Here is a 12269-nt window from a genome sequence, read left to right on the forward strand (position 1 = left end):
AGAGATCTATTAAGTCCAGTGTGTCCAATTCTAAGTTGAGATATGACTACCTCTTTTTTCCGCCTTCCATTCATACAGCTATTACCCCCCACATTCTTTTGAATTTTATATAAATCTCTACCAGTGTCATGACTATCCCATTGCTCCTGCCAAACCTTACTCATTTTATTTTGAATAATGGATTTACCCTCACCTTTGCTTAACGGAATACTTAAGTTAATAACATCGAATTTCAGGGCCTGTTTAGCTAATATATCCCCTTATTCATTTTCTTCTATACCTACATGAGCGGGAATCCAGACAAAACAAACAAAACATTTCTTATTATGTAGCTGAACTAATAATTGATATATGCCTAATAATACATCTAATCTACAAGATTTGCCAGATTTTATACTTAATAATGCAGCTTGACTATCTGATGCAATTATATATTTACTTTCTTTCGTAATACAGTCATCAAGCAGCCATTCTAAAGCTAACATAATGGCAATTAATTCAACTGTAAAAACTGCTAGATGGTCTGTTGTTCTCCTTTTAATCATGACTTTATGGTGTGGGATATTCACAGCTGCTCCTAATCTGCCATTATTAGGATCTTTAGATCCATCTGTATATATAATTATACTATTTTTAAATCTTGCAAAATATTTATTAACTATAACCCATTCTGGAGTCTTTCCCTCAAGTGCAGATCAATGTCTGGTGTGATAAATAACCATGGTGGAATTGGTGACTGTGGAACCGTAAATCTGTACTTGAACTGAGTCAAACCCAAATTTTGAGCTTTGATGTCCCCAATCCATCCAAAGCTGTTACAATTAGATGTATGATGTTCCCAACAATCCTGCAGCACCACCTTAGTTGGATGACCATAATTATGTCCCTGTAGATTTACCCTGTACACATACATTAGCTTCATTCTTCTTACCTTAAAGGAAGCTCACCAGTTTCAACTTGCAAAGCAGCTAAAGGAGATGATCTGAAAGCTCCACAACATATTCTTAACCCTTGTGTTTGTTCACTGTCAAGTTTTCTCAAATGACTTTCAGCAGCTGCCATATATGCTATACATCTATAATCCAAGGAAGATCTCATGAGAGCTTGATAAACTGCCAACAGCACATCTTGAAGCTCCCCATTCCTGTCCAGAAAGACATCTCAACAAATTATTCACTTTTTTACATTTGAACTAATTCTATGTGCTGTTTTCAAGTTAACTTTTCATCAAAGATGACCCCTAAAAACCTCACTTTATTCACTTGTTCAAGCTTCTGATTATAAAGATCTAAATTAACTTCCTTATGTCTTCTATAAAAACAAATAACTTGGGACTTTGCAGCTGACATTCTAAATCCCCATTTATTTGCCCAACCTTCCATTTTCAAAACAGCATCCTGCATCTTTTTCTGCAAAAATATGAGATTGTGACCCCTTACCCACAGAGCTCTGTCATCTGCAAATAAAGATTTCCCAATACTACCATCTATCTCATTAAAAATGTCATTTATCATAATATTAAAATTAATTGGGCTACACACACTGCCTTGAGGGGTACCATTCTCAACAATATATCTAGTAGAGAAATTCGCCCCAACTCTAACTTCTATTTCTCTACCAAATAAAAAATCTAAAACCCAGTTATAAATCTTACCACTTATGCCAAGTTTTTCTAATTTAATCAATAATCAATCAATAATTTCCTGTGACAGGAAAAGGAGAAGGTTGTCAGCCTATGGCGAAAGTTTATTATTTTGCATCACCCTGCGTATTCCCCCCAGTTCAGCAGCATTCCTCAACATTATTGGAAGAGGCTGGATTGCCACATCAAAGAGCAGGGGTCACAGAGGACACCCCTGTCTTGTTCCCTCGAAACAGAGGGAATGGGTCAGATATTATATTATCGTTCTTACCATAGCTTGGGGATTCGCATATATTAACTCAATCCACGAACGAAATTTAGGACCAAATCCTAATATCTCAAGGGTGTTAAAAAAATTAAGATATTGTTTTTTATTTTTTTTGTTTTTTCCCAGTGTCCTGTCTAGCAATGGGGCAATAAGAATTGATGTCTTAATGCCAAATAGAGCTCGACAGATTTTGCTTTCACAAGTGGAGCAATCAGCTTTTGCATAGTGCTCCGCTTGATTTATGCGCGTAAATGGTTTTATTGTGATTCCTGCTGGGAGAATTTCAAGTAATGTGGACACTACAATGGGAAAGTAGGAGAGTAGAGGAAGAACAAGAAGAGAAAAAAAGAAAGAGAAGAGGTGAAAGAAAGAAGAGATAAAAGGGAAAGAATGATAAAACATCTTCCGTCTGCTTCATCACCTCAAAAGAAAGATGTAAAAAGAACAGCACAACCAAAGGACATAGTGTAACAGATACAATAGAGTAACACCTTGATACCATTGCTAAATCATATGTATTATTATTTAAACTGACATGTATAATGTGATACCTGAGAAAAGAAAGTAAAAAAATAAAATAAAAAATAAATAAATTACAGGCTTTGTGTATATAAGTGAACACTAAATACCTGGAACCCAGCACCTGTTATCTTCAGCAGTGTATATCACATTAAAAAGGCGACGGAGATTACTGGGAAGTTGTTTACCAGCGACAAATCCTGTCTGGTCAGGATGTATTATTTTACTTATTTTCTCTTATTTTCCTCAGTATTGCAGAAATGCCCTGTAGATGGCAGCAATGCTGTTTCTTCCCATTCACAAATCGATACCTTTGCTAACAGTGTGACTTCCTCATTGCGTTCTGCATTAGACAATAGGCCCGTTTACACTACACCTAAAAACCGAGCCATGCCAAGACCAGTCCGAGCTTGGATCAGTTAACCGGGATAAAAACGGCCGTTTATACACAAGAGTTATCTCGGTTATCTCGGTTCCTTGGTTGCTCCTTGCCTCCTAGTGGCGATCTGCGGTACTACCGCTCTCTGGGATTGAAGGCGGGACTAAGCAAATCAAAATGGTGGCACCCGTAACTTTCAGGATGTTATGCTGGAGTATTCTTGTCATTTTTCGGCGTTTGCGGAGAGTCAGGCGAAGAAGGCAACCACCGATGAACCTATTTGAGAGAGTTGGATTTTGGAGAGTTGATGATGAGACGAACGAATGTCTACTCCGGGTTTACAGACGCCGGAAACAACAACAGACCCTGAGGTTTATCACGCTGCTAACCAGAATCATCTCGGGAAATCGTGTGGCACGGTAAAAAGCCAGTATTTTTAGGACTGTCTGAAATTTCATCTTTACGGAGGCTTATTTACTGTTGCTTCCATCGACCAGCTGATAACGTTTTATTATATATTATTCGGTTTTATTTTTGTTGTGCTTATAGAACTGTTTGGACGCGAGAGTGGAGCGAACACTGGTGGCTGTATATTGTAAGAGAGACGTTCAACCCTCAGCAATGGATCGAAAACTTCAGGTACTAATTACAGAAAAAATAGCGGATTTTCTCCCATTTTTATATGATAGGCTATTGTTTTGACACTATTATTTGTTTTGATTGATTGCCGAATTAATAAGGTGAGAAATGCACAAAGAACTGTGTATAATAACTAACACTAATATTGTGATTAATTATTTTTTTATATATAGAATGAGCTACAGAACCTTCCAATGGCTTTGTGAGTCGCTCAGGCCTTACATCTCCAAGGCAGAAACCAGAATGCGACGGCCTATTCCTGTGGAGCAGAAAGTTGGGGCTGTATTGTGGTTTCTGGGAACCACATCAGACTATCGCACCATTGCTCACCTTTTTGGAATATCCAGAGCCTCACTGTGCATCTTTGTCAAGGATGTTTGTGAGGCAATATGTTATCATCTGACACCACAGTTTGTGAAGCTACCCACTGATATAGAGGCTACAAATATTATGGAGTCATTTAAAGAAAAATGGGGATACCGTATTTGCATAGGTGCTATTGATGGTTCACACATACCAATTGTCGCACCGAATGAGAGACGAGTAGATTATTTTAATAGAAAGGGCTGGTATAGTATTAATATGCAAACACTGGTAGATGACAGGTATATGTTTAGAGATATCTGTGTTGGATGGCCAGGAAGCACTCATGATGCCCGTGTTTTAGTTAACTCCCAGCTCTACCAGTTTTGGGAAAATGGTGTGTTCCCCCATCTTCAAACAGAAATCGATGGTGTAATGGTACCTCCCGTTATACTTGGCGATCCAGCATACCCTCTCCTACCCTGGCTGATGAAGCCTTATCCAGAAAATGCAGGGACAACAGAAGCCCAAAAAAAATACAACTTCATCCATAGCCGTAGCAGGATCGTGGTCGAGAACGCCATTGGGCGGCTAAAAGGGAGATGGAGAAGGCTTTTGAAGCGAATCGACAACAACACATCAAATGTTCCGAATGTCATTGCTGCCTGCTGTACCCTACATAATATCTGTGAGACCCAAGGAGAGGATTTCCTTGATCAGTGGGCCAATGAGGCAAATCAGCCACCTAGTAACAATGTGGTTGATGGAGAAAATTATCCTGATATTGACAATGCCCACGATATAAGAAATGCTCTGTGTCGTTACTTTGCTAATCAAAATTAGCCTTACCTTGACTGAAGTATTCCATGTTTTGTAAATAGTTTATTACAGTATAGTTTCAGACATGTTTTTGAAATTACTGGTGTGGTGTGTAGTTTGAAAAACGTAATAAAGAAAACAGAAACAATTTTTGAATTCAGAATGATATGTATTGTAAATTTCTAAAACTTGAGTTATATATTGCACAATTACTGATATGGTCCATAGTTTGAAAAGTTAGGGAAAGAAGTAGAAGGCGATGGAGGGTTCAGGGCCTGTAGTTGTGCTGGTTGCTGTGGCAGCCGCTGGACCATCATCTGCATCAGTCGTATCTCGTGTTCCTGTTCCTGTTTTCTCAATCTCTCTTCAGCCTGTTAAAATAAAAAGCATATTAATTTACGACCATGTCAAATATACGTATATTACAATTTTTGAGTTATAAAAGAAATGCATTCTTACTTGAAGTCGATTTATTTCTACTTCGCGTATCAGGTTTAGGTGCTGTTCTTGCTGCTGTTGTTGGTGGCGTTGGACCGACTCCTGTTGTTCTTTAAATGCTGCCAACCAGCGTTCATCAGAATGTCTCTGAGCATTTACGAAAGCCTCTATAGTACCATCTAGGGCTTTTACTAATTTGCTCTTCCTCCTGGTTTTAACTTTATGAGCCTCAGCAGCAGGAGTCTCAACAGTAAATTCAGCAACACGACTACCTCCTGGCTCCTCAGAAATAAAATTAGCTATTGATCCATTCAGAGATAGTTCATCATCCATTTATGTAACAAAAAAGCAAAAACAATTGATAAATACTTAATTTGAAATACATGGTCACTCTTTCAATTTAATCAATTTACAAATAGAGCTACTTCATTTAATGCCGCATTATAAGATTAAAAATATAAATGTTTACATTATCTAGATATAAATAATATAAAGATTGAATTTGACACATTTCGATTTTGCCATTTTACTACTGATACTGTAAAAAAGTTGTAGAAGCATACATGTGGAAATGGTGTAGAGCCTACTTACCATCCTGTGTGCTGCTCAGGTTCTCAGGCTGCTCCTCGTGGTCAGATGTTGCATCATCGTCCTCTAACAATGAAAATGAAAGAAATTAATGAAAAAAATAAAAAGGTACAGAGTTTGGTGATTTTTGATCATCACAATCAAAAATGAATGACTTTCGGGAACTTACTCGTTGCTGTGGTATTCAGCGTAGAGCTCTCTAAAAGCACTGGAGGCCTCGACGATGCACGGTGGCCCAACACTTCATGCATGTCATCATAGAATCTCCACGATTTTCTTCCTCTCCCTGACTTGTTGTTATGATCAATAACCTTTTTGTACTGTATCCTGAGTTTTTTTTATCTTCTCCCGACACTGTTTCGGGTCTCGGTCGTATCCCCTCACCTTCATTTCGTCCGAAATTTTTTGGAAAACTTTGTGATTGTGCTTATCGCCCTCCAACATCGCCTGGATAGCGTCCTCCGCCCAAACTGTAATAACAGCCGCAGTCTCGGCGTCATTCCAGGTCGCACCACGCTCATTTGAAGCCATCTTTAAAATGTAGCGTGGAGATGATTTCGGTTGTTGTTTACTGTTCTTCTTCTTCTTCTTCCTCCTCTCCTTCTGTTTTACGGTGGTTGGCAAGCTACTACCGGAAGAGCATTACCGCCTACTACTGGAGTGTGTGAATCGGGACGTGCAGCAGCCTGATATGACGCGGTCTGCTCATGTGCTCTTCGTTATCAGGTATCCGGGCTAAAAAAAAACAGTCTGAGACCTGCTCAGGAACTAGTCCACAGTTAGCGCGGTCCGGTTATGTTTAGCGCGGTCCGATTCAGTATGAGACAGTGCTTTAAAGCTACGAGGAGCTGGCACTGGAGACAGTGCTTTAAAGCTACGAGGAGCTGGCACTGGAGACAGTGCTTTAAAGCTACGAGGAGCTGGCACTGGAGACAGTGCTTTAAAGCTACGAGGAGCTGGCACTGGAGACAGTGCTTTAAAGCTACGAGGAGCTGGCACTGGAGACAGTGCTTTAAAGCTGCAGGGAGCAGGCACAGGAGACTGAGTCTTTAAGCTGCGGGGAGCAGGCACAGGAGACTGAGTCTTTGAGCTGCGGGGAGCAGGCACAGGAGACTGAGTCTTTGAGCTGCGGGGAGCCGGCACTGGAGACTGGGCTTTAAAGCTGCGGGGAGCCGGCACTGGAGACTGGGCTTTAAAGCTGTGGGGAGCCGGCACTGGAGACTGGGCTTTAAAGCTGCGGGGAGCCGGCACTGGAGCTGAGATTGAGGGCAGGTCCTCCAGGGTCCCCTCACGGGACTCGAGCGGAGGCGGACCCTCCAGATCTCCCTCCTCGTCGCCCGCTGGCGGCGGACCCTCCTGGGCCTCCAGCAGGGAAAAAGCAACAAAAAAGTGAACGTGCTGGTCTGGCGATGGATCCAAAATCTGGCCAGGTCGTACTGTAATGAACTGAGAAAGCGGACCCAGAATTCATCCAGACCAGCAGAGGTTCAGTTAGATCTTCTTTTATTAACAAAAAGCAAAACAGGGAAACAACCAAAAGGGACCGTCAATCCAAAAAACGGCACAAAAATAAACAGACTAATGGGGCAGGCAGGACAGGAACAGACAGGAACAGGATGGCTCAGATCACTGGAGACAAGGGGTCAAAAATCCAAAAGCAAACCAATAAACAAAAACTTGCAGGAGGAGACTCACCCATACTCAAACAGACGACCTGGCACTGATGTCTGGTCACAACAGTTTATATAGAGCTGTGGGAGAAAAACACATCAGCGCCAGATGCAGGCCAAAGAATGTGCTGAATTTGTCCAGCGCTGCCAAGATTCCCCCAGCTTTCCTACCGGCATCGCTGGATGATTCTTTATTTATTTCAGTCATCAGAGTGGAAAGTACAGCGTAGTTGTCGAGGACAGATTTCACTGCACCTGTGCGCACCGTCCATCTCGTTGGGAAGAGAGTGCGTAGGTTAATGTTGCTCGGGGCCATTTCATTTTTTAACACTTGAAACTTGTTTTGTTTGGGGGATTGTCTCACAATCAACTTCTTGCACGAAATCCAGTGCATCTCTGATGACTTTACATTTTTTCCCAGTATTTTGCAAACATAAATTAGGACAATGCGCAAAGCAATGCACATAAATGGCTGCAGGATTGTCCCATTTAAAGCTTGCTGCAAGTCCATTCAAATGTCCAGACATACTTGCAGCCCCATCATATGCCTGTCCACGAAACATACTGGGCAAAATGTTGCAGCGGACAAAAATGTCGTTTAGTGCAGTGAGAATGGTGGAAGCGTCTGCCTTAGGTAAGTCAAATAGGCCAATAAAATCCTCGTGAGGGACATAACTGTCGTCAACCCAGCAGAACAGAACCACTAGCTGCTCTTTGTTTGAAATGTCTCTAGTTTGCTAATATTGCATAAAACTCCCCGCGAATAGGTGAAATAACCTGAGACAGTACCGAGCGAGAAACTGAACTAGAATCGTTCAACTTCTGAAGAAGTTGAAGAAGGCGCCCGCCTGGTGGTGGACATGACCGTCAAAGGCAAAGCTTCCGAGTTCCTTGGTCGTAGGCTCTCATCGCTTGGGGATTTTAAAATCAAACCTTCTGTTTGATAGCATAGACATGGAGACACTCAAGTCTAGTTACCCCAGGCTGTACAGTGGCCTGGGTGTGGTCCAGCAGCCGTATGCCATCAAGCTTAAACCAGGGGCCATACCTGTTTCTGTGAAAACCCCAGGAGGATTCCTCTGCCACTGGTGGACAAAGTCAGAGAAGAGCTCCAGCGTATGGAAGCCCTGGGTGTCATAAGCCGGGTGGAGGAGCCAACGGACTGGTGTGCCGGAATTGTGGTCGTGCCCAAGAAAGACAATAAGGTGAGGCTGTGTGTAGACTTGACTGGCTTGAATCAGTATGTGTGCCGTGAAAAGTAAATTCTGCCATCTGTGGAACAGAGCCTTGGAACACTTGCTGGGGCTAAACTGTTCAGCAAATTGGATGCAAATATGGGCTTCTAGCCGATTCCCCTTACAGAGGAGTCTTCAAAGTATACCACGTTTATCACACCCTTCGGGCGGTTCCACTTTAACCGCCTCCCATTTGGCATTGCCTCCGCTCCTAAACATTTTCAGTGCAGGATGGCTGAGGTCCCAGAAGGGTTGAAATGTGTCATTTGCCACATTAATGACCTGTTAGTGTGGGGGAAGGACCAGGAGCAGCATGACATTAGACTCCATGCCGTGCTACAAAGACTGGAAAAGGCGGGCATTACTCTAAACGTATACAAGTGCGAACTCTCCAAGGCTAAGGTGGTCTTTTTAGGCCATATCATTACAATCGAGGGCATCCATCCTGACCCGAGGAAAACTGTGGCCATCACAGAAATGAAGGAGCCCACAAACGTAACCGAGTTATGGAGTTTTCTTGGGATGGTAAATCAGTTGGGGAGGTTCCTTCCCCAGCTAGCAGACATGGATAAGCCACTGCGCGACCTCCTTTCGAAAAAAAACTCATGGGTCTGGGACGTGGACCAGGCAGCGGCGTTTGAAAAACTGAAGAATGCATTGTCTTCTCCTCCAGTGCTGGCCATGTACGACCCCAACAGAGAAACTAAAGTGTCGGCTGATGCGTCATCATATGGCTTGGGAGGTGTTCTTCTTCAGAAATGGGGGGAGGAATGGAAGCCTGTGACTTACGCATCACGATCGCTCACTCCAACAGAACAGCGTTATGCACAGGTGGAGAAGGAGGCCCTGGGGCTCACCTGGGCATGCGAACGATTTAAAGATTTTCTGTTAGGATAGCTGTTCTGCCTGGAAACCGATCACAAACCTCTTCTGAGCCTACTTGGGGCCCAAGCTTTAGATCTTTTGCCGCCAAGAATTCAGCGCTTCTGGATGAGGCTGATGCGCTACACATATTCGATTGTGTATGCGCCAGGGAAGTCACTTTGGACAGCAGACAAACTGTCACGCTCACCTGTGACATCATGCACCTCCATGGAAGATTGAGAGCTAATGGAGAGCACTAACATTTATGTGGACTGCGTCATGGAGAGCCTACCCGTCAGTTCCTCCTATACTGAGAACTTGAAGGAACAGTTAAAAGCTGATAGTGTCTGCTCACGTGTAATGGCACTGTGCACTGAAGGATGGCCATCACATGCAAAGCTGGAGTCAGTGCTGAAGAACTAATGGCCTGAGCAAGCTACACTTACCGTGAGAGATGGCTTGTTACTTAAAGGCATGCGACTTGTAATACCATCGGCAATGCGGAATTATGTGCTTGCTAAACTACATGAGGGACACCTCGGTATAGTGAAGTGCAAAGCAAGGGCTCGTGAGTCTGTGTGGTGGCCAGGACTCAGCCAGCAAGTGAGTGACATGGTGCTTAAATGCAGGACTTGCATACAAGAGCGACACAACAACAAAGAGGCACTCATGCCAACTGAATGTCCTAAAAGGCCGTGGCAGAAGTTAGGGGCAGACTTATTTACCCTGGAGAACAAAACATACCTGCTCGTCATTGACTACTTTTACAGGTATATTGAAATCGCCCTATTATGTCAGACCAGGTCCACTGATGTAATCACTCACCTAAAGTCAATTTTTGCCTGTCACGGCATCCCAGAGATTCTGATGTCAGATAATGGCCCACAGTTTTCTGGACAAACCTTTACGTCTTTTGCAGCTTCTTATGAGTTCACACATGTTACTAGCAGCCCGACATTTCCGCAGAGCAATGGTAAAGCAGAGCGGGCGGTCCAGACTGTAAAAAACCTTCTGAAAAAGGCAGGAGACCCCTACCTGGCTCTACTCGCCTATAGGGCCACACCTCTCCAGAGCGGCTACAGCCCAGCCCAGCTCCTTATGGGTTGGCGTCTCCGTACTACGGTGCTGTGTCATCCCTCTCAGTTGGACCCTGTACTGCCGGACAGCCTCAGGTTTGCACAGACGGAAAAAGAGAAGGGGATTGCTGATGCTGGAAATTATAACAAACGTCCCCGTGCTAGGACTCTCTCAAACCTATCACCTGGTGATGAGGTATGGGTGACCAATGCAAAGATGCAGGGGACTGTGCTCAGCAATCATTCTACTCTGAGGTCTTACCTGGTCGAGCTACCTGAAGGGGTGATGAGACGGAACCGCCAGCACCTCATACCTCTGCAAACACCAACGCAGGACGAACAGTTGTTAAGCCTAATAGGTTTATCCTCTGAACTGGGGGGGGGGGGGGATTTCTAATGTTCAACAGGTTTGTGTGGGGGAAAAGAGAGTCAGTGGGTATTAATGATAGTTACAGAAATCTGTGTTTATGTTAATCTATGTTTGAGTGTGGATAATGGGGGGGGGGGGGGGGGGAAGGAAAAAAAAGGCAATTGTTTAAATACATACGATGGATGTTTGTGGTGACTTTGTTCTTCCATGCAAGTTTCTGATAGGACAGACCTTTCTACCAGTGGGGCAGAATAATCCCCCAAGGTCTGCTGAGACAGAGGTAGTCTACCTTCTGTTCTCTAGAAAGGGGAGATGTGGTATATTGTAAAATGTTTAATGACATTGTCCTGTTGGGGGCGCTATGATCCAATGTGTTGTGGGGATGTTTTGGAGCGGGAGTGAGGGAGAATAATAAAATGGAGTTGATGTTCGGAACACCGTTGAACACCGAGCTATATAGCTCAGTGCCGTTGAACGACTCACGCGTATATGTTATAAAGAACACAACACATGTGGGCAAAACACATTTAAACCATGACAATGTGTGTGTATATATATATATATATATATATATATATATATATATATATATATATATATATATATATATATATATATATATATATATATATATTTATATATTTTTTTTTTTTTTTTTTTTTTAACCGCAGTGAAATAATTTTTATCGGTTTGATTGCTGCTTACTACCAGGATGCTGGATGCTTTGTCAGTGGATAGAGCGTGCAGCTTGACTGAGCTCGAGCTCCTTTCAGCAGGAAAACTCTGAGGTGCTTGTATAAAGACTCAGAGCACCCCCTGGTGCTCTGAGTCTTTATACAAAAAGAGAGACCAGCTGCAGGGAAAGTGGATGGACGGACACTTCAGAGACAGCTTTCAGTGTGAAATGAGAGAAAGCCTCAGTATATCTACGGATGTGCCTGGGAAGGCTGAAGTGTCCTCTTCAGGCGAGGTTCATGGTTTGAATATAATAAAAAATATATTTTGGTTTGATCCTCTTTGTTCATATAGGTCCTTAATATAAATGTCACGCTTCAGTGTTTTCGGACTTCTTATGAGAAACCTCTCATCTTTCCTCGCCCCGTGGCCAATCTCACAATTCCTCTCGAGTCAGCACAGTTTGACCCTCTTTAGCAGAGCCAGTGGAACTAAGGACACTTTAAAATCTTCAGCTGGTAATGCTGTTAGAGGCATTTAAGACTCAGAGAAATAGAAAATCTAAACCTTATCCCAATGACTTTTTAAAGCAAATTTTAAATAAAATACTTAAGAACAGAGGACCAAAACATGCTTAGCTGTATAAAATATGTCCACTGCTTTGACCTCTCAGCCCAATTGTGTCCAAGCTTTTTTTTCTCTGCACAGCCTCCTGAAATTCTTTAAATAAATCAAACAAAATAGTTTAATGCTAGAAATAAGATTCAGGAGTGGAATACAGGGA

The 12269-nt window shown here is 42.7% G+C and overlaps 2 protein-coding genes across 4 annotated transcripts; one reads left to right on the forward strand and one right to left on the reverse strand.

Moving 5' to 3' along the window:
* The first annotated feature begins 3339 nt into the window (after positions 1–3339).
* On the forward strand, positions 3340–4696 carry LOC118560137 (protein ALP1-like). Its single transcript, XM_036130884.1, has 2 exons — positions 3340–3447; positions 3621–4696. Exon 2 carries the CDS (start codon positions 3622–3624, stop codon positions 4591–4593), a length of 972 nt encoding a protein of 323 aa, XP_035986777.1. The 5' UTR covers positions 3340–3447; position 3621; the 3' UTR covers positions 4594–4696.
* A 49-nt stretch (positions 4697–4745) lies between these two features.
* Positions 4746–8133, reverse strand: LOC110367666 (ras-interacting protein RIP3-like). Of its 3 annotated transcripts, none has more exons than XR_004929109.1 (4): positions 5765–6182; positions 5599–5661; positions 5029–5306; positions 4746–4940 (listed from the first exon to the last, which is right to left on the reverse strand). XR_004929109.1 is itself a non-coding variant. In XM_036130885.1 (4 exons), exons 1-4 carry the CDS (start codon positions 7292–7294, stop codon positions 4779–4781), a joined length of 507 nt encoding a protein of 168 aa, XP_035986778.1. In that variant the 5' UTR covers positions 7295–8133; the 3' UTR covers positions 4746–4778. The 3 variants fall into 3 exon arrangements, 2 of the variants coding, with proteins under 2 accessions (XP_035986778.1, XP_035986779.1); XM_036130885.1 differs by lacking the exon at positions 5765–6182 and adding an exon at positions 7291–8133; XM_036130886.1 differs by having other exon boundaries at positions 5029–5126.
* Between the last annotated feature and the right edge of the window lie 4136 nt (positions 8134–12269).

The sequence above is a fragment of the Fundulus heteroclitus genome, unplaced genomic scaffold, assembly GCF_011125445.2.
Source record: "Fundulus heteroclitus isolate FHET01 unplaced genomic scaffold, MU-UCD_Fhet_4.1 scaffold_39, whole genome shotgun sequence".
Taxonomy (NCBI): Eukaryota; Metazoa; Chordata; class Actinopteri; order Cyprinodontiformes; family Fundulidae; genus Fundulus; species Fundulus heteroclitus.